The sequence below is a fragment of the Calypte anna genome, chromosome 1 (genome assembly GCF_003957555.1).
Source record: "Calypte anna isolate BGI_N300 chromosome 1, bCalAnn1_v1.p, whole genome shotgun sequence".
In the NCBI taxonomy this organism is placed as follows: Eukaryota; Metazoa; Chordata; class Aves; order Apodiformes; family Trochilidae; genus Calypte; species Calypte anna.
In genome coordinates this window covers 79,324,361-79,345,289 of record NC_044244.1, presented here as the reverse complement: position 1 = coordinate 79,345,289, position 20,929 = coordinate 79,324,361, and the positions used below count along the sequence as shown (strand labels likewise).

Genomic DNA, 20,929 nt, shown 5'->3' with positions numbered 1-20,929 from the left:
AAACTGGCGGCCAGGCCACAGCCCTCACCGCCTCTAACACTCCACCCGGCGTCCTACCCGCTCCTGCCACCACCAAGATGGCGGCGCGGTGCGGCCGCCCCGCCTCCGCGGCGCCTTCCCTCCCTGGGCCGGCCACGGCCACGGCCGCCGCAGTGGCTGTTGCTGCCGCCGCCGCCTGTCGCCCTGTGATGAGAGCATCAGCCTTCACTGCCACGTCTCCCGGGCAGCTGCGGCGGCGCGGGTAGCCGGCGGTGTGCAGGGCCGCGCCGGGGCGCCGAGACCGGGTCCGCCCGCCTCCTTCGGTCTTCCTCTCCCTTCCCTTCCTCGCAGGGCGGCCGCGGCTGCCCGCCCCTGCCCCTACTCCCGCTCCGCCGCGGAGCGCCGGCGGGCAGCGGCGAGGTGGGTCTGCCCGGCGGGAGGAGGGGCGCTCCGTCAAGCACCCACCGTTTCAGCCTCGTCCCCCGCCGGCGGTCAGGGGGGCTGCGGGGATCGGGACTCGCCGCCGGGCCGCTACCGCCCGAAAGTGGACCCCGCTGCCGGCCGATGTCCGAGCCGCGCCGCCGCCCGCGCTTGCATGAGTGAGTACCGGCCCCGCCGCTCCCGCGGGGCAGCGCCGATCGGGGAGAGACCGAGACACCGAAGCGGGGCGGCGGGACGGGACCCTGAAGTGGTGGCGGCGCCGGGTCGGGCGGCCGAGCCGCCTCCCGCCGGAGCCCCCTCGGAGCTGCCCCGTGGTGCGGGACCTCCTGCCCGAAACGCGTGTGTGTGAAACGCGTGTGTGTGAAACGCGTGTGTGTGTGTGTGTGTGTGTAGCTGGGGGAGGTTCTGCTGACTTTGTGTCGTCCTGCTGGTAAGTTACGGCACTCGGTCCCGGCCCGCTCGTTTCAGACGATTCTTGTCGTGTCCGGGTTAAAGCGAGAGGTCCGGGCATGTTGCGGAGGGGCGGGTGCTGCGTGATAGGAGGGTTGGGGGTTAAAGGCGAGGTCCGGGGTCACGGGTAGGTTTGCTTTGGGCTTTTAAGACGCCTTCCCTCCCCAAGCAGTCCTACAAAGAAGGTAGGAGGCGGGGGGAGGGACCGTCCAGTGGATGATGAAGAGCTGAGGCAATGCTGTGTAAGGCTATGTCAGTCTAACCAGCCATGAGGTGCTGTTTCCAGAATGAACGTGAGCACACATCTCTTTGGCTGGTTTGCGTTTTTTTGTTTGGTTGTTTTTTTGTACTGCTAAGAAAACAGTGGCTCGATCATCCTCCTTTATGTAGGATAGCTGTTCAGCCACTGGTTTTCCTTATTACGAGGCAGCTCCTTCACTGCTCCATCATCATTTTAACCTGTGAATGTGTGGTCGAGGCGGAGGAAGCTTTTTTCACAATTTATGAGCACTCTTGTGCATGATTTTTCATTGTAAGTACTTGGACCCCCACATTGCTGGATCTTACGAGTGTAAGTGAAGATATCTGTGTTACCAAGTGGTGAGGTGAAAAGTTTTTGGACATGAGACATCCACCTCAGGTCTGTTATGTTGCTGTGATCCAAAGCGATTTTCTGGGAAAGGGATACAGTAGTACAGGGGTGGGGCTGGAATGGCTCAGCCCTAGTTTCATAGGATGCTGCTCAGTCCTTTAACCTGCAGTCTGCTCCTTTGCTTACCTCCTGGCACTCCTGTTGTTGGAGTGACTCTGTTTCTGACACTCATTTCTCCTTACAGCCACTCCTCTGGAGCTCCAGCTCCTTTAGCTGAGGCACTTGGTGTTGTGATAGGATGATCCTCTGTTGGTAAACCCTGGGTCCACTGGAGCCAAAGTGGACTGGAGCCAGGCAATGCTAACCTCTGTGAGATCTGTGATGAAACTTTACCTGTTCTTGTTCTGTATCAGACTGGAAGTTCTTCAGGTGTCGATGCAGTTAATCCTTGTTTCTTCTGCTGAGTTTCTTTCACTCAAGTTTTGCAGTGCAAGCCAGCATGTAGGGTGGGAGTGCTGCCCCAGTCTGATTTATCTCTAAGGACAGAGGAGCTCAGGTAACATCACTGACACAATTAACTGTGTCCAGCACAATGTGCAGTCCTAATCTCAAGACCATAGGTCATCTGTGTACTTCCTATGCAATTCTTTCCTGCCTGTCTCTCTTGATGGCCTAGTCACTTGAAAGAGTTTGAGACCAGATTTTCAGAAGGTATGGGTATATACACTCTTACTGAGAGATGCTTATATTGCCTTACCTGAAGCATTTGAAATTGTTGATAATTTAGAAAAGACAGGCCTTTTATTTTTATCTTTTACTTTTATTTTTTACAGTCTTTCTGACTGTAAAATAGGGATGAAGCATTTTGCTTCCTACTTTTGCAGACTGTTTCTGTTGTTCATGGAGGAAATTATTTTAAAAACTTCTTGCAATGTCCAGATTAGCACCTTGCTGAGTTGTTCTTTTTACAGACACCAATGGCATCGTATGGTAGCTAAGGAAACATGGCTGTTCTTGTCATAATAACTTGCCTGTATTAGCAATATTTGTCCTGATGTGACATCACCAATATAGTTATACTATTACGTCTTACTTGAAATAATTGCTTTTTTGTCTGTGCTTTCTTCAGACGTGGCTTTTTGGTCTGAAATTTTAGAGAAAGGTTTTAATGATCTATGTAGTTATTTGAGAGGAAAAACCTGTCTCCTGGTTTTTACATTAAGCAGTACTGAACACAGATCTTTCTCTGAAAGTGTCTGTATTGCAAAGTGACTAGGGCAACTCAAGCCTGGGTATTATAAAACTAACTATTTTTTTTTCTTCTGCAGGCATCAACTCTGGATGTTTAAGAATACAGCAAGAGCCTTAGAAATATTTGTTAAGGTGGCTTCCAGTTTCCATGAGTATTGAGTTCAGAAGCCAGTCAGGCCATTCAGTAGGACTGTAGAGTTACAGCTCCTAGATATGGATATGGTGCAAAGCAAGATAGTACTGATTCTGAGATTGTCCTGTTCCTCAGTCTTAGTGCTTATTTCCCTGTGCCTCAGTATCATGAGATCTTGTAAAAAAGTTTTCTACTGGCAGCTACAAGCATGTGCTTCAGTTTTAGTGGATGTGAAACTCTTGAGCGAGAGGGGTTAGATTCATACTCTGTATTTAAAGAAGAGATATTTTATCACTACAAACATGTATGTGTTTTTTCACACAGGTGAAACTCAATGAATGATTTAGCAGAATTTTTTTACTATTAGAACATTTGGCCTTAAAAATATTAGTGATTTACAGACACTTGTTATTTTGTCTGTTGTGAAATTTTATGTCCTAGCATGTTTATCAACAGAGAAGTATGGAGAGGGGTTGAATTAGGCTTGCAGAATCTACTTAAATGCTTTGGGTCTTTACACTGTGGTATTACTTGGTCTGTCATACTTAATTGTGCGGTATGATATTCTGTTATACGGATGTTCCTTTTTGAGGCCCAAATTTTGTTCTCCTTGTACTGCCATTCAGTTGGAGAACTGATACTGTTTGCTGACAGTACTGCAGTGATAGCTTATGCACTAGAAACTGTGAGGAAGACACAAGGCAATTGGCCTTTTTCATGGTTTTAGACAATGACGGGACAGTGACAAATGCTCTCTGTTATTCCCCACTACCCTCCCAGGTGATGAAGGAGGGAATAAGAGAGAGAGACTTTAAGTTTGAAAGGAAAAAATGTGTAGGTTTAACGAGGTAGTAATAGTGAATTACAAATGTAGATACAAATGTGTAAGCATGGAGCTTGCCCTCCTCAGTAGGTAATTACTTCACGACCAGAACAGTCCCACACTGGACTGGGCAGCAGATGGGGGTGCCCAAGTCCGGGGTCCCAGAGACAGCAGAAGTCTTGGAGCAGCCAAGGTGGTGCTACTTGGGAAGGCAGAAGGTGACCTGTCTTGGGGAATGATGTTCTCTGGTGAGGAAATGAGGATCAGTGGCAGACCCAGGTAGCACCTCAGCCAGAGAAGCCACCAGAGGTGTCTCTTGGGAGCCATTTTATACTCCGCACCATGGGAAGGAATAGTGTGATTGCTCCATTTGGGTCACTTGACCCAACATCTCCTCCTGTAGGCTCAGCTGGTCTCTACTATAGCTGCCACATCAGTCATGTCCCAAGCAGGTTTTTTTCTATCCTGGTCTTCTCAAACCAGGACAACCTTCCTCTTCTTGCAGTGATTTGTTCCCTCTACTATCTCCTTAATTTGCTCCGTGGCTGCCAAGTTTGGCTGTTCACAGTAATGGATAGTGTTATGAAGTTACTTCTCTTTTATGCTCACCTAACCACAGCAGGTCTCTTATGCTGCTGGAGCCTCTAGTCCATTTAGTTCTAACTACCATAATTAGAGAAGTGGTACAGCTTCTCACAGGTGGATTTTTAAAATCAGGGGTAGATCTCTAGTAGCTGTGTGAGTTGGGCAAATAGTTCATGAGCCACCACAAACTTGCCAGAAAGATTTCCTGCCATTCTTCATGGGGAGTAGTCATTGGAGAGTAATTTCCAACCTTTCTTTGACTTTTCGGGCTGAGCGTGTTGCAAGCGGAAAACGAGACTTCTGGTGGGAAGTATTATGCAAGTTGGCCAGAAAAGCTGTGCCAGCTAAGATGGAGTGGCATCCATGTGTGCTTGGAGTTTGAAATGCTGGGTTTACAGCGAAATTATCAGCAGATGCCTGTGGCTCAGCATGCTTAAAAGGGAGTGTGTATGGTGATTCAGACAGCTACATTAGTCTTGGTATAATTAAGTATGGCAGGCTTTAGTGAATCCTATTGCATTCTCCTGATCTGCTGCATCAATTGCTTTGTAAATGGTCATAAAAGTTCTGAGCGCTGGCTACCAGGGTAATGCAAGTTGAATTGAAGACCTTTATACTGTTTTGGGGGGATCTGGTATAGCTGCTGACAGGCAAGTAGAGGACAATTGATGTATTCTCATGTGTGTTTAATATTTTAATGCACTTTTATGATTTATGCAAATTGCAGTTTATTTTAAATTCTCTGCAATAATTTGTCTTTTCCACTGTGTCACAGATTGCAAATTGTTGTGGCACTGATACTTTTCAATATGAATCCTGTTGCAATGACTTGAGGTAAGGCTTAAGGGGGTGTTTCTTCCTTGTGTTTTACTCTGTCTTTAAATTCAGTGCTACAGATGGCAGATGCCTGCCTTATTTTTAGCTATCTGAGGACAAAACAGAAAACTCCTAGTGACTCCCCGTGGTTTGTCATCATGGCTGATCTCCATTAAATGAAACATAGGGATTGGCAGAGGAGCAAAAACAGCAGGAAAACTGCTTCTGTTTGTTTTTTAAAAAAGCTTGTCTAAAGCACTAAAATAATAATGTAAATAATATTCACTCCTACGTACAGAGACCCCTGGGAGGAGAAGTACTTGCTGAAGAGTTTATTCTGTTTGGGATAAGGAAATTGAAGTCTAAATCAGTAAGACGGCTTTCCTGGAAGTCATCTGAAGAGATCTAAAGCAGAGTCCCTGGCTTGCAGTCCTGTACTCAGGCCACTAGACCATATGTATGTACTCAGGTTTTTGAGGAGAATACATATTTTGTTGAGTTGCTTGGCTAAAAAGTGTAAGATAGGTTTTTAAGGCAAGAGCATATTTTTTTTTTCCCCTCTCCACCTCCAGTCATGGTCTGTTTTGTTGTGTGCTTTCCCTGATTTAAGTTTGAAACGAAAATCTCAGTGGCCATAGCTAAATTTCCCTTCCTTCCCTAGCTGCTGTACACTGTGTAACAGAGCGTGGTATCTCAGTGTCCTGGCAGTGTTCTAGCAGCACCATACCTGCATGCAGTGTTTACCAAAGTGCTTTGGTGTAAGACACGTAGGGGGATGTGTTGATAAACTGTGTTACCAGCTGTCTTTTATAGCTTTGCCTGTGTTGTGTCTACTAATAAGTTGTCCTAGTGATTTAGCATTACTTCCCAGTGTCCCTTTCTAAAGTGATTTTTTTTCTCTGTCTCTAACTGGCACATGGAGCAAGAACTTAAAGTTTATTTGTTGTTATATATCCAAATCTTGTTTTGGAGCTGAAGCTGAAACTCTTGAGCTTTCAGATGGCTGTGCAGGTTGTCTCTTGAGAACTGTATGCCTAGCTCAGTAATTCCCATTAGCTCTGTAGTCCTTTTGATCTGGATGAAGCTGGACTTGCTATCCCTTCCCCCATGTGATTTAGGAGCATGGGAACTGTAGGACCAAAATAGACAATGACCCAACTGGTCAGGCCTGTGTTTCCTTCTGCTGCAAAAAACCTCTCAGCTTAGCAATTCTGTCTTGCTCTCAGACAAGAACAAGCCAATGCTTTCTTTATTCCCTGATGGAGTATTTGGCTGTGAGTGTTGCTGCATACACCAGAAGAAGCCAAGCAAGATGTTCATGTCCTGCTAACTGTGCGATACTGTCACCTTCCTGAGAAGTGCGTTATTGGCCATTTGTAGCTGGATCTTGTTTTGTGGTTTGTTTTTTTTTCCTCTCACATTTTCTGGAACATAATTTCACTTGTCTTCATTAATGGAATTATTATAGTAATTCATTAAAGTCTTAGTAAGCTGTTTGCTTTGACATTCTGGAGCAGTTAGTTGCACACGGTAATTATATGCTTATGAGGTATTATTTTATTACTCCAGGAATTGCAGCTTTGCTCTTGTACTCGCTTGAGGTTCATTAAGAGTGCTTAGCGTGTGTAGCTTCTTTCCTCCAATCCACAAAGACTTGAATTCATCTGTATTCTGAAGGGACCATATCTTTTTCATACGTCTGGAAATCTCTTCCTCACACCCTCTGAAGTAAGGTCTTTGAGAGGATTTCTAAGGAATGCATAGGATTTGGGTTGGATATCCTTCATTAAAAAAAACCCTGCTTTCTCAATCTTTTGGATAATTTTCTTCATCTGGAGTATTAAGAATTTAAATCTTTCTCGCATCCTGAAAGAGCATGTCTGCAAAGTGAGGTTACTGCACTTTAACTCAGACTTTCTGAAGAACCTTCATTTCCTGATCCAATTTTTGCTAATGGGTATTTGAAGTACTATAGTAGCTAAAAATGGGAAGCACTGCTTTCACTTTGCATTTACCTGGAACTTTTATTTTCCCCACTTACCTGACTGCCTAGCTCTAGCCTTTCTGGCCAAAAATGCCTGAAGTGAGTCATACAGTATATATGCTGTTTGTGAAATCTTGCCTTTTGCTTGCTACTTTCACCCTTTGGTTTTGACATGTGTAAAGGACTGATAATTGGAGCTCCTTTGGCTGGAGTTGTGCAGTATCAAAAAAGCTTACACTGACTTGGTCTTGCTGGGTTGGTTTTGTTATGACAGAGGAGGTTCTTGGTTCTTATCCATGGAACAAAAATTAGCCTTCCTGGTGTATCACCTGATGGTGTGATTCACCACTCCGTTCTCATCTTCCTTACCTGACCCTGGGCTGCACTTCAGGGGGGTTTCTGTCTCTCTCCATGCCAAATCTCCTTCTTAATTCATCCCTCCACACAGTGTGAGGACGTGGAAAATGTGCAGACTTGGGAGACTTCCCCCTTAGCCACTTTTGCCTCCCACCCCAGGGCCAGGTGATGGGTGTGTGCCTTTGGAGCCAGCCTGAGTTGAAAGGTTGTGTTGACTTAGTGCTAGGGGAGCTCTGTGCAAGCCAAATATTTAGCTTTCCATCTGATAACCTGTAGGTCATTTCCTCCTTCTCAGCAGCCAAATGCTTTTTTTTTTAATTCCCAAACCAAATTAAAGCTTCAGCAGGAGTTTTGCAGCTTCTCAGCTTTCGGCATGGCAAACGTGAGGGTGAGGGAGGCCACGACAAGGTGGCCTCATGACTGAGGCACGGGTGCAGCTATCGCTGTTCCCAAGCTCTGTTCTCAATTTTCTAGCATTGTGTTGGGTGAATCAGTTACCAGCTTTGTGTCTCAGTTTTTCCAGTTGTCAAAATGTTCTTATTTAAATAAATAAATAAAAGGTTCGCACTAAAAGGAAGTAAAAATAAGCCATAAGGCTCACAGTTGTTCTAAAGAACACTTGACTACAATGTGGATTTCCTGGTAACTTGAAAAGACGTGAGGCTTGCTGGACAAATGCAAGTTTGAGATTAGGTTGATCAGCTATAATGACTTGAAGTGAGGACATAAGTAACTAAGAGATCATTTTACATTTCTTGTTTCAATTTCAGGGACTGATGGGGGCAGGAGGAAGGAAGAGGAGAAAGATCTATTTGGTTATGGTATATGTTTAATCTCTGAGCTTAGAGAATACTATCCTGATTTCCTTATGTCCCTCCATAAATGGTTTAGCCAGAGGCTAGTAACAATTTTTACAGCCTTGCAAGCAAGGTTTTGTTAATAAGCCACTGCCTGGAATGCTGTGAGTTGTCACCTGTGGGGTTGCTTATGGGCATTTGCCATCAGCATCCTCAGAAGTTGTACAGGTGCTGGATGTGATGTTGAAAGGCTGAGGGAGCTGGGTCTCTTTAGTTTGGAGAAAAGGAGACTGAGGGGTGACCTCATCAATGTTTTCAAATATGTAAGGGGTGAGTGTCAGGGAGATGGAGTTAGGCTCTTCTCAGTAGTGACCAGTGATAGGACAAGGGGTAATGGGTGTAAATTGGAGCATAGGAGGTTCAAGTTGAATATTCGAAAAAATTTTTTTACTGTAAGGGTGACAGAGCCCTGGAACAGGCTGCCCAGGGGGGTCGTGGAGTCTCCTTCACTGGAGACATTCAAAACCCGCCTGGACATGTTCCTATGTGATGTACTCTAGGTGGCCCTGCTCTGGCAGGGGGGGTTGGACTAGATGATCTTTCGAGGTCCCTTCCAACCCCTAGGATTCTGTGATTCTGTGATTCTGTGAGTGGCACCCTTGGGGACAGAGCCTTACACTTAGGCCCAGGTGAACCAGCAAGGTTCTGTGGTCTGGGAGCTCACACATTCACATAGTCCAACTCCAGGATATGTGTTCTTTTTTGAAGGAGGATGGTGCAGAAGCCAGTGCTCTGGACTGCAGAGGGACTGGGAGCTGCTGCACTGGGGAGAGGAATGCCAGGTACCTGGATACAGGAATGCTCCAGAGATGAGTAGTGCTGCTGTGGGACCAAATGGCTTCTTCTGGCACTGCTGCTTGTACTTTTGCTGTGCCATTCCCAGTTCCTTTGTTCTTTTGTCCTGTCCTTGATTCTAGCTCTGGTTCATAGTATTACCAATAGCACCCGGAGGGGCTGATGTTTTGTCAGAGCTGGTAGTTCCCTGTGCTTTGTGTCAGTGCTCTTCAGCCTTGTCACAGGGGTGGCTCACTCCATGTCCTTGCAAGAGAGTGCTGGTGCAGGTGGCAGGATTGTTTCCATTGCAGTAAAGCATAGGCACACCAAATGGCAGTCTTGCTAGCAATCCAGACAGCATTGGTCATTTCTGTGTTGCTGAGGAGGAGGCAGGCAGAACTTTCTCACTAATGACACAGTGGCAATGTGTTGCTTCACCTCAAGATATGTGCTTAACTTTGCAGGAAGAAGGCTGCTTTGGTCAAGATGGAGAGTTGCAACAAGAGACCTGTGGTCTCCTCAAGCCATGTTGCAGCAAGTGATGGTGGCCACACTTCCTATTCTTCTCTTGAGAGTATCAGGTTGTAGGACTTGTGGAGCCAAGGAGAGTCTCTCTGATGTTTTCCAAGCTCTGAGAGTTCTCATACCTTGGTGCAGCAAGCTTCTGAGAGCATTGGAGGCTCAGAGTTTCTTCCAATTAAAAAATGTTAACGCCATCAAAATAACTGGCTGGGCATTGTATCATTTCCAGCAAAGAGATGGGGGACCAGGCAGATTTTCATTCTCATGAGTCACTGACTCTCTCCTGTTTTGTCTCTTCTAAGAGCTGTTCGGGCAGCTGCTGATGCAGGAATATGATTCTGAGTGATGGTCCCTGGGGAACAGCAGAGGGCTGCATGCTGCTTCACCTCTGAACTGGTGGGTAGTTCATCTGCCTGGCTTTTCATCAGTCAGACCTTGCTCACAGCTGTGGTTTTTGCCTGCCTTGATCCTGTCTCATCAGGATAGCTGGGCGTTGGTGCAGAGAAACAGAATGCCTGAGTGCTCTCTGTAGTCCTAAATGCATAGATTCCAATCAGAGGGGCTGATGGCTTACATTCTTGGATCTTCTTATAACCATGTCACAGCTGTCCCTGTCCTGAAGAAAGTGTGGTCCCTCTCTTGGACCCTAGATCTGTCCACACAGCTGTTCCTTGGGCAGAGACAGGACCACTGTCCACTGTTCTGTAGCTGCTCACATCTTTCTTTTGTGTTTTTGTGATGCCCACATCTGCCTGAGAGACAAAATCTTAGAAGCTTGGTAGTTTCTGTTCTGGGCAGGATGGAGGGACATTATAGGTGAACTGGGGAAAAGTATGTGGAGTCACATCAATCGACTCAAGAGTCAGGAAAAGCTTTTATCTTGCATTGCTCACTTCTTGTTCCTGTGACTATCTAAAATAAGATCACTGATGTGTAACTATGTGGGGTGGTGGTTCTGCATACAGGGAAGGGAGCATGGTAGACGCCCAGCTTGCTCTGCAGGTTTTTTAATAATTCTTAATATGACTTGGTTGCACAGAGTAATCTTATCTGCCAGAGTAAAGGGTCATGGACATTTTTTTTTCTTTATAGCATATTTTTCACAGTAGAATCATGCCTTTTGTTTATTAATTGAAAATAATAGAAAGGCTTTTTCCTATGTTTCTCTCCTTAAAAAGGAGAGCTGTTGATTGCTTCAAGGCCAAGAAAAGCAGACTTAAGAGTCCAACTGATCTGTAATCTCATTGCTTTGTTTAACTTTATCTGGGTAGCTTCAGTTTTATGTGGCTAGTTATACAAACAAAAAAGGAATGGTTATTAGGCACATATTGTTCTAACAAACACCCACCTAATTTGATCAGACTCTCCAGTGAAGTCAAGTTACTTAAAACTTTGCTTGGGAAACTGCCCAGTCTATATGTTAATGGATCACTGTGTGAAAGAGATTATTAAAGTGCATTTAAAATAATAGTGCACTGACATGAAGGAGGGCTCACTTCCACAAGCATTCTTTTTACTGGTAGAAACCTGCATTTTACTGGTTTGCAAAACCAGAGGATGGAAGTGTCATTACTTAGTGTCCAAGTGTCTATATTGGCAAGGATGTGAAGCATACTAATGGGATAATGCTAATGAGAGCTGTTAAATTATTTACATGAATTAATGAATGTGGCATAAAATACCTTCCACTAGAAATACCACTAATTAGCTCACCAATGTATTGCATCCATTATCATAAAGAACCTGTAAGTTGAATCAAACCAATTGTTTGAGCTTCCACAGTCCCTATGGAAACAGTTCCACAATTCTAGTATGGCTTTAAAAGGCTTTCAAAATTGCTCCTTTTAGAGCTTTTTATATTTTTTGTTTTGTTTTTTTGTTCACCTTAGTTGCCTATGTAAAGTATCTGGATGCCCTAAATGAACTCTGCATTGTATGCTGCTGTCCGTGCTCTTCATGTCCAAGTTCTTGTCCATGTTCTTGCTTGACAATTTTCTTGTTATATTTACTTCCTGAAATACAAATGTTCCCAAACAAAACTCCATAACATCCTAGAGAAGGTTCTCTTAAAGCTTTAGTCTTGACTAGAAAGTTAAGGAAGGCTTCAGTTCTCTATGGTGTTGTCAGTAGGTCACTGGTATTGAAGTGAGGGTTTTGAAGTCTGCCAAAACACATGATTTTCCTCCAAACCCAGATTATTCTGTTTGCCCTCCTTTTTCATCCTTTCATATACTTCCACAACTCTTTACATCTTATTTGGGTCTTGCTGAAATTTTGAGAAAGGTTATTGTAGCTCAGTTGAAGCACATGAAATTTTAAAATGAAAGATGATTCTTTGAGGAAGTTTTTTAGAATAATTCTCCTGCATGCTGTGTTCGTGGTGACAGTGTGTGACTCATAGAGCAAACTTCCTGGCATTTCTGCCAGCTGTGATTTCTCAGGATTTTAAAGGAGGTGATAACTGAATTATAAATAGATGGTAGTTTCCATCTGTAAACTTTGAAGCTAGATCCAGAGTTTTCCAGAAGATAGGAGTGCTTTTTTGGACCATGGATTGGTTCTGGCTATAGTGTTTTGCCAAATGGGCAGATGACTTGTCTTCAGATTCCTTATAGCAAGATGCTTGCTTGTTGTCTCAGTTTTGTACAGCATGCATGCTCGGAATGACTTCCAGATTCTCAGTCCAATTCAACCCCTCACTCTGATATGCTTGCTAGCCATCAGAAACTTACCTCACTGCGGAAATCCTTGTAGTGTCTTGCAGGAGACCAGTGAAATAAAACCCAAATATTACAGGCTTACTTTTTAAGTTTTTATTCTGCGCATCTGAAGGACACACATTAGGTGTGTGTTATGCTGCAGTGCTCTGCTAGCTAGAACCACTTTAAAATGGATGTCCTACTATTCTGTCAGTAATGCTTTCTTGGCATAGAAGGGAGCTGAACCATGCAGTTGGCTTCATGTAGACCAGTTAAGGCTGTCCTGAGCTCTGGCAGAGGGGTCCAGCATCAGACCTGGTCAGGGGTAGTTGGGTGGTTGAAAAGACCTGCAGAGCTTGAGTAGCACCAGAACAGGGAGAGAGCTCTTTCCAGGCACAGTGCAGTCTCCAGCACTGGAGATGCTTGGAGGCCCTTTCCAGGCAACAGGAAGTGCTTGCAGTTGCTGATGGCTAATTTAAGCAGCCTCTTTTTTTAAAGACACTCTTTGAAAGTGTCAGTGGTGTCCATCCTGTGTATGCAGGCAGGCACTAATCTGGTGCCACTGAAATGGCAGTGTTTCAGGGTGGTGATGGGTGTCTCACAGGGCTCTGAGGGTGTGAGTGGTTTCCTTGTGCATGAACTTGTTTGGCTGGGGTGTGAAGTAGGCGACCAGCAGTTTGCAGCCTAACTGATGTTTCTGCCTCCTTTGCAGACCTGGGAAGGCTTCAGGATCATTGTCTGGGTCTCAGGGCACAGCCTGCTGGAGGCACTGGAAGTGGATTGGTTCCTGGTCATGCCCGGTGGAAGGAGGGGACCCAGCCGGCAGCAGCTAAGCCGTTCAGCTTTGCCTTCTCTCCAGACACTGGTTGGCGGGAGCTGCGGAAACGGTACCAGTTTGAGAAACAGGAGAGGACAAAGGTAGGTGGGGTTGTTGAGACACTTGTGGTCAGGATGTTGCTAAAAGCTAGGAGCCTTGATCCCCTGGGAACTCTGCGCAGGAGCACGGCTCCGTGGTTAGAGGAACTGGGAGATGGAAACCTTGAGCCAGCTACTGTGGCAATAGGAGATGGCTCATACAAGAGGGAACACACCCTGGGTGACATTTCTTCCAGCTTCTCTTCCTAGCTCTGCTATGGCACATGTTTCCCTCTATGGCTCCCCTCTTCATGCATTAAAATCAGCCCCACGAGGAAGACCGTAGAAGTGGCCTCAGCCAGGTTTCACAGTGGTCACAACAGCCAGGAGTGGAAATTTCTCAGTGCTCAGTTTGTTTCTACTTGCTGCAGATGCCAGAGCAGCGAGTCCTAGCAGACTGAGTCCTTGTCTCTCTCTGTCTCTCTCTCCTGCAGTACCACAGGGAATTAGTATGACATGTCGGAGCTCAGCTGTGAGTCTCTCTACTACATGATGAAAAGGCAGGGCAGGGCAGGAGGATGCCTGTATTCTGTTTTAGTCCTGCTGGCTACAGATGAAACTAATTCAGTTCATGACTGAACTTCCTCTCTGTTTAGTCTGTTGGAACTTTCAGTTGTCTTAGCCTGCTCTGAGGCTAAGACTTAAGTATGATAACACTTGAGACATCAGCCTCTAGGAAGTGGCTGAACTGCTTGGTTCCATTTTTAGTTACCTCTCTTTTCAAGAGAGGAACTGGGAGCAGAAAGATGAGCACTTTTCAATACTGGAGAAGGAGGCTGGATGCTACTGTAACGTCCTAGTGATGGATGGAAGGAGCCAACATTAAGCACTCAGTCTGGGCAGAGTGATTTTGGCAGAGTGACTCAATGATTTTTGTTTGGAGTTGCTTCCTCTCACTGTACCCTCTGTTCTTCCATCTGATAATTTACTGAAATATCGCTGGGCATGTCCCAGCACCTCTGGCAGACTATCTGTTGCTTAGTGGAAATGCTGGATAAGAGTTTCGTCTGAGCTAAGAAGACGATGAAACCCACCACTAGTCTTGCACCAGAAACATGAATGCAAGACTGCTGCCATCTCTTCTCTAGCAATTCCCAGTTCCAACCCCAAGCACTCCTCCTGGTCCTGGAAAATAGCAGAGATTATGTAGAATGTTTACCAAATGAGTGGTATGTATCTGCTTCAGGAATGGTAGTGCCATCAGCCTCTCTGCGCCTCCAATCACAGCGCTGATTACTCCAGAGCCTGTACGTCACTGCCGGATACCTGAACTGCCATTGGATGGGAGCCTTCTCTTTGAATTCCTGTTCTTCATCTACCTACTGGTAGCACTCTTCATTCAGTACATCAATATCTACAAGACTGTCTGGTGGTACCCATACAATCACCCTGCTTCCTGCACCTCATTGGTGAGTTCCCCAGCAAATGTCATCGCTTTTGCTTTTTCATTACACAGCTTCTTTTCATGCTTCTGCAGTTCAGGAATCACCAAGCATCTGACATGAAGGGAGTGAAGGGGAGTTCACATGCACCTCCATCAGCCAGAGCCATGTCATCCCCCATTTTACAGGGGAGGAAAGACATGGATGGTGAGAGAAGGCTCACAGTTACTCCTTCAGTGGAAATTTGTTGCATGGCCTAGGTGGCCCCTAGGGTTTAAAGTGGAATTGAGACTCCAGGAGTCTGCTCTCAGTCTGGGGTTGCCCATTCCCAGTGGAAAAAAAAAGAACTTAAGAGAGGGGAGATGATGCAAGTTTTCATTAGGATCTTGCAGCAGGTCAGTAGTAGAGGAGTTGGGGAGGGGGTCAGATCTTCAGCTTATGTAAACCTCACAGTTTCAATTTTCTTCCTGGCCCAATAAGCTGCACAACCTGGCAGGGAGTTGTATCTGAGTCAGCAAACTGATCTGAATGAAACTAGCTGCTGAAGTGGTCCTTCGGTTTGTTTTGTCCTTGCTGCTTTGGAAGGATAAGGTAGTTCCTCAGTTAGTTATACCGACAGGTGGTGCTGGTGTTCCAGTTACCAGTTTCAAGTTCAGCTATATGATGCAGGACACAGCTTCCTTTGAAGATAAAGGATTGTATTTTAGGCTACCTGCCTGGAAGGATTTAATGGTCATTTGTTTGTTCCCATAAGAAGTCAAACATTCCTTTTTACTCAAAATGTCCTTGAAGTCCCACAGAGCAGTATTCAGAGACTGCTAACTGTTCTAGCCAGAACATGTTTGGCTTCACTGAAAATTCAGAAGGAGTCCAAGAGCTGTATCTAATTTGACACAGCCAGCACCAACATTAAACTTGTAAAACAGATCTATGGCACGTGAAGATGATGTTTCTCAGATAAAATTGATTATCACGCAGCACTGGTCACTACAGGCCACTCCCGACACCAAGAGCTAAAGTGAGCTGGTGTGCTCACTCAGGAACATTTTTGCTGCCCTTGTTGTGGTTGCTCAGCAGCTTTTCCCAGGAGAACCTGCACACTGCTCTCCATAGTAGGACTCTGGTCCTAGATATCCCTTTGACTCTGCAACTATCTGCCCGAAGGTTGCATTTGTTTTGGCATCAGTGGGAATCTCTCTATAGGAAGGTACCTCTTTGTGGGTAAGATGTGGCTTTTGGAGACATTCCCTCATTGGGAGATTTGGGGAATGCTTACATGAGGTCCTGAGCAGCCAGGTTTCTTGTCCCACCCCAGCTGGGTGGCTTCAGAGTCCATTCCCCTGGTGAAGACCTTTTTTTTTTTCCTCCTTCAGAATTTTCACCTCATTGACTACCACCTGGCGGCGTTCATCACAGTGATGCTGGCACGGAGGCTGGTGTGGGCCCTCATCTCTGAGGTAACATTCCCACTGTTCCCTCTCCTGCCTGTAGTACTGATTGCAGAGCATGGCCATCCATGGCCCGAGAAAGTTCTGCAATTGGATAGGGTTTCTTCCTCTAGAACAAGTCTGGATGTGAAGGACTAAGATTTTAGGGATGTCCTTCTGCCATGGAGTTTTCTCTTTGAGCCCACTCATGTCCTGTAGTATTGGGTAGCTCTATTCTATTGCCTCTGCAGCTAGAAGCTGAAGTGGCCCCACTCACTTCTTTATCCCTGCAGGCATAATACTGTACCTCACAATCTCATGCTAGAGAAGTGGCTGAGAGAACTGCAAGTTAGCAGAAAGGCAAATAGGAAGGCTAGCCAAGATTGGAAGAATAAAGAGATTAGAGGGGAAAGGTGAGGAGGAGAATGTCTCAGTACCCTGAAGTTAAATAGGAAGAGCTAGGAAAACTGCTTTTCCAGTCCTGGAACTCCTCAGCAAGTCTCTGGTCCTATCACCTGGGGATCTGAGATCCTCTCTGTGTTTGTGAGAGCAGAACCAGGCCAAATACGTATTTGAGAAAGGTCATTTTGAGGAAAATGGAAGTTCTGTCCACTGAAACAGTTACTATACTTCCAGGATAAGCAACTAACCAATACGTTTAAAAAATAAAGGAACAAGTTACATTCAGTTGAATAGGTGAATGGAGAAGATGGGATCTCTAAAGTTCTTTTTTCATCTCCAATGCCTTCCATTTTCATTTTTCTTCACATCCTCCATAGAACTTCCCATAGACTCAAATTGCTGCATTGAAACTTTCCTTCCTTCCTTGCTTCCAAGTTCTTGCACATCTTGCACATCTACTGGCTTTTACTCCTAACAATCCTCATAGTTCAGTTGCTTCTCCCTTCTGGAGGTTGGAACTAGATTGCTTTCTGTCCTTCTGAGGGTGGTGCCTCCTTCCTAGACTGCAGCCTGTACATCTGTAAGAGCCGAGTGATGGAAATCTAGGTTTGAGGTTGCCAAGCCATCTTAGCTTCCCTCTCCTAAGAATGGTGACATTTCAGTTCTTAAGTAAAATGAATGCTGAGATCTGATCCTTCTAAAGGAAAAGAGCAAGAGGGAATGTGTTTCAGGCTGTCCTGGACTACTATTATCATAGCAATAAGGGATGAGCAAAACCATTTTCTTTCGATTCTATCAATAATGAATAAAATAAAAGGTATACACCTTCCTAAGAGAGTCAGTCTCCTGACTGAGGGCACCCCTCTCCTTGGTCCTCCTCCACAGGCACCCCTGTGCTCATGTTCTAGCACTGGTGTGACAAGGCTGCTGAAATTCTCTTCTCCATTTGCAGGCCTCACAAGTGGGTGCGACATCAGTGGTTCACTACATGGTGCGCCTGGTGCTGCTCACCCTGTGTGGATGGGTGCTCTGCTGGACCTTGGTCAACCTCTTCCGCAGCCATTCTGTTCTTAACTTCCTCTTCCTGGGCTACCCGTGAGTGACACCACTTTGTACCTTCAGGGTTGGGCGATCACAGGTACTTGGGGTTGGATGAGCCACCATGGGAAACGAAGCTGTAATCTGGCTGGTGGCTGTAATTCATCTCTTCATTTTATGATTAAACGGGAAGTAGGAGTGGCCAGAGGATGATGAGGAGGTGGCACTGATGAAGCAAGGTGCCTCAGTATGCTATTTGCATGAGGGGTCTCTACTTTGACTGCAGGCTGAGCCATTGGGGTCACTGGTCCCACAAATGGGATTTAAAGAAGCTTCTCTGTACAGCTGTTGAAGTTGCAGCCTCTGGCCTTTTAGGGGGGAGGAGCTCAGCACTAGCTTCTCAAGTGAGCATTCCTATGTGGTGGCCCTTTTACTAAGGGCCAACATCTGTTGAGAAGGTGCCCCTTGCTTCATGTTGGGGTGGTTATCATTTTATCCCTTTATTTCTTTCTTTTCCTGCAGGTTTGGTGTCTACGTTCCTCTGTGCTGCTTCCACCAGGACAGCAGAACACAGCCTCTCCCTACAGACTGTGGGTACTCGGTACAGGAACAGATGGTGGATGATGGGGCTTCAGCTGTCAGCAGCCTGGTCAAAGATTTCTTCTCGCTTCTGTGGGAATCACTGAGAGAACAGTTCAATAATCCTACGTCTATCCCCACCCACAGCTGCCCCCTTTCCCCAGATCTCATCCGCAATGAGGTGGAGTGCCTAAAAGCAGACTTCAACCGCAGGATCAAGGAAGTTCTCTTCAACTCTCTCTTCAGTGCCTACTACGTGGCATTCCTGCCACTGTGTTTTGTGAAGGTAGCTCTTGTCTGGCTCTCTTCCTGCCCCTGCCCGCTGTCTCCTTCTGAATGTTGTGTGAATTGCTGCCAGGACAAACTCCTGGTTAATTCCCCTTTTCTCTGTCTCCCCTTCGGCAGCCCGGATAGCGGAGCATGGCTGCATCCGGAGTGCACTAGTACTGCTCCTGGTTGGTGGATAGGTATTGCCATAAATGTGATGCACCTTTAGTCCCATCACACCACTGACTAACTCCCCTTCTCCTGCCCCTGTCCTAAGCAGATGGATAGCTGTGTTCTTCCTAGAAAAAGGAAACAGTTATTACCTGTCTTAGATCCAACATCCCGGCTTTCGAGTGCTTTGATCAGAGGCTTTGGTGATCAGCCTGTTAGATAACAGAGCCAACTAGGATGCTTGGCAAGCTAAATCCAAGAACCTCTCATCAATGTGGGGCTTGTGTTTTTTAATCTGTCATTTTTCTAACTTGAGTGAGCTCCAGTTGTAGTAGTGAAATGGGCAGGGCTCCACAATCCATACAGCAGTCTTGGTGAAATTGGTGCTCCAGGGGCAGTTCTGTTGCAAGCAAACCCTCTTGTTATCTGATGCTGGAGGAAGAGATGTACCAGCTGCAGCATCCATCCCCCCCCACCCTCTCTCCTTCAGGTCAAGGAGAAGGGAGTCTTGAGTGTTTCCTAAGCTGTAACCCTCTGAAATCACTGGTCTGAAAGCGCATGCCTGTAACGTGTGGTCTGGGTCTGCTGGATGCACTCGCAGTATGTCCCTTGTCACTCCTTCCTCTGTTTTGTGACTGGTGCCAAGCTCTTTTCTGGTCTCTTTGCAGAGCACCCAGTACTACGACATGCGCTGGTCCTGTGAGCACCTCATCATGGTGTGGATCAATGCCTTTGTCATGCTCACCACTCAGCTGCTGCCTCCCAAGTACTGTGACCTGCTCCACAGATCAGCTGCCCATCTTGGCAAGTGGCAGAAACTAGAACATGGTTCTTACAGCAATGCTCCACAGCACATGTGAGTGTGGGGATGGGGAGAGGGTGGTATGCCTAGCAAGGGGCTGAGAGGACATTATAGTAGATAAGCAAGCATCAGCAGTGCTTATCTGCTGAGGACACTTTTCCATTCCCCATCCAACCATGCTGGCCTTTGTGTTCCCTAGAAATAGATTCATCTGTTCTCAAGAGCAGTTTGAACTCCTCCAGTCACTGCTGGTTCCTTCCCAGAAGTAAATGCTGATTCTTCTTGGCTACTGGGAAAGCAGCTTGTGCAGGTGCAGGGGGTCATCCGCTCCAATGCAGTGGGCTAGGTTCTTGAGCTGGCACTGATTTGTTCACAAAGCTCAAGAGTCCATCTGGTGGTCTTGCCTCTCTATGTTTTTCCAGTGGGAGCTAGGACATGTCCTTGTGGCAGAGGCTTGGGTATTTTTCAAGATGCAGTCCATTCCTGTGAACTTGTGTTGAGAGATCTGGAAGCAAAGCTGTTAACAGTCTGGCATTCTTTCCCCACAGCTGGTCAGAAAACACAATATGGCCACAAGGAGTTCTGGTGCGACGTAGCCGATGCCTGTATAAAGCAGTTGGGCCTTACAACGTAGCAGTGCCTTCAGATGTGTCCCATGCCCGCTTTTATGCAAGTATCTCTTCTCTTGTTTGATGTGTTATGACTGTGGGAGGGAAGAGAGGCTCAAACCTAGCTGCAGCTGAGCAGAATTGTGCAGAACAGAGGTTGAACAAAACACCCGTTTGCAGAAGAGGGCTTTCCCATTGCAGTATTGCTGCAATGTCGAGGCAAGATGGAAGCTACAGCTGACTTCTTGGTGCTTCCTCATCATGGTAACGCAGCTCTCTGAGCAGCCAGTGGCATATTCTTGAAAGGGCTCTAGTTAACATCTTCCAGGGAAATGGAAACATATGGTTATTTGACCCTTCCTCCCATTCTCAAGCAAAATGAAACTCCTGAGTGCCTTCTTTCTTACGCTGCTTTCCCTAAGCAGTAGCTAGTTCTGGTTGGAGCACTAACATTTCTTCTGACCCTTTCTTCCGGTCACTAGCTCAGTGGTGCCTGCCAGCCATATTTACAGACCCCTCCCTGCTTCAACACTGCAGCTGTTTATAGAAATCTGTACTTTTTAATTCTTTTTTTTTTCTTTTTTTTTTCTCTGCAGTTCCTCTTTCACCGTCCATTACGGCTGCTCAACCTACTGATTGTCATCGAAGGCAGTGTGGTCTGCTACCAGCTCTACTCACTGCTGCGCTCAGAGAAGTGGAACCATACCCTCTCCATGGCCCTCATCCTTTTCTGCAATTATTATGTCTTATTTAAGCTCCTCCGGGACCGGATAGTATTAGGCAGGGCATACTCCTACCCACTTAACAACTATGGACTCAAGGCACACTAGGGCGGCCAAACGTGTACCCCTTTTTCTGTCTCTCCCTACAGGGCAGAGAGGGAACCTCAGAAAAAAAAAATATTTTCGTACAGTTCTATTTTTTTCTTGCGGCGTTTATAAATATTTAAAATATTTTATATTTTGTATACTATTGTTTTTGTGGGGCGGGAAGGGAACCAGTGGCAATTAAATGTCGCTTTATAAACAAGGTGTTATTTTATATATATATATAAAAAAAAATGTGTATATAACTT

General features: G+C 46.0%; 2 protein-coding genes across 7 annotated transcripts in view; one reads left to right on the top strand and one right to left on the bottom strand.

Annotated features, from left to right (window-relative positions):
- Window positions 1-527, bottom strand: part of B4GALT4 (beta-1,4-galactosyltransferase 4) — a 34,461-nt gene extending 33,934 nt beyond the window's left edge. For 2 of the 3 annotated variants that reach the window (XM_030457427.1, XM_030457440.1), the window contains exon 1: window positions 445-527. The gene's annotated coding sequence lies outside the window, so the exon portion shown is untranslated. The remainder of the gene's footprint in view (window positions 1-444) is intronic. The other variant, XM_030457446.1, reaches the window with a different exon arrangement.
- TMEM39A (transmembrane protein 39A) lies at window positions 189-20,876 on the top strand. Of its 4 annotated transcripts, XM_030457396.1 has the most exons (10): window positions 507-578; window positions 9,867-9,960; window positions 12,976-13,181; window positions 14,365-14,587; window positions 15,934-16,017; window positions 17,342-17,484; window positions 17,950-18,292; window positions 19,113-19,300; window positions 19,795-19,915; window positions 20,451-20,876. In XM_030457396.1, exons 2-10 carry the CDS (start codon window positions 9,910-9,912, stop codon window positions 20,682-20,684), a joined length of 1,593 nt encoding a protein of 530 aa, XP_030313256.1. In that variant the 5' UTR covers window positions 507-578; window positions 9,867-9,909; the 3' UTR covers window positions 20,685-20,876. The 4 variants fall into 4 exon arrangements, with proteins under 4 accessions (XP_030313263.1, XP_030313256.1, XP_030313271.1 ...); XM_030457403.1 differs by lacking the exon at window positions 9,867-9,960 and having other exon boundaries at window positions 189-578; XM_030457411.1 differs by lacking the exons at window positions 507-578; window positions 9,867-9,960 and adding an exon at window positions 1,419-1,441.
- The last annotated feature ends 53 nt before the right edge of the window (window positions 20,877-20,929 follow it).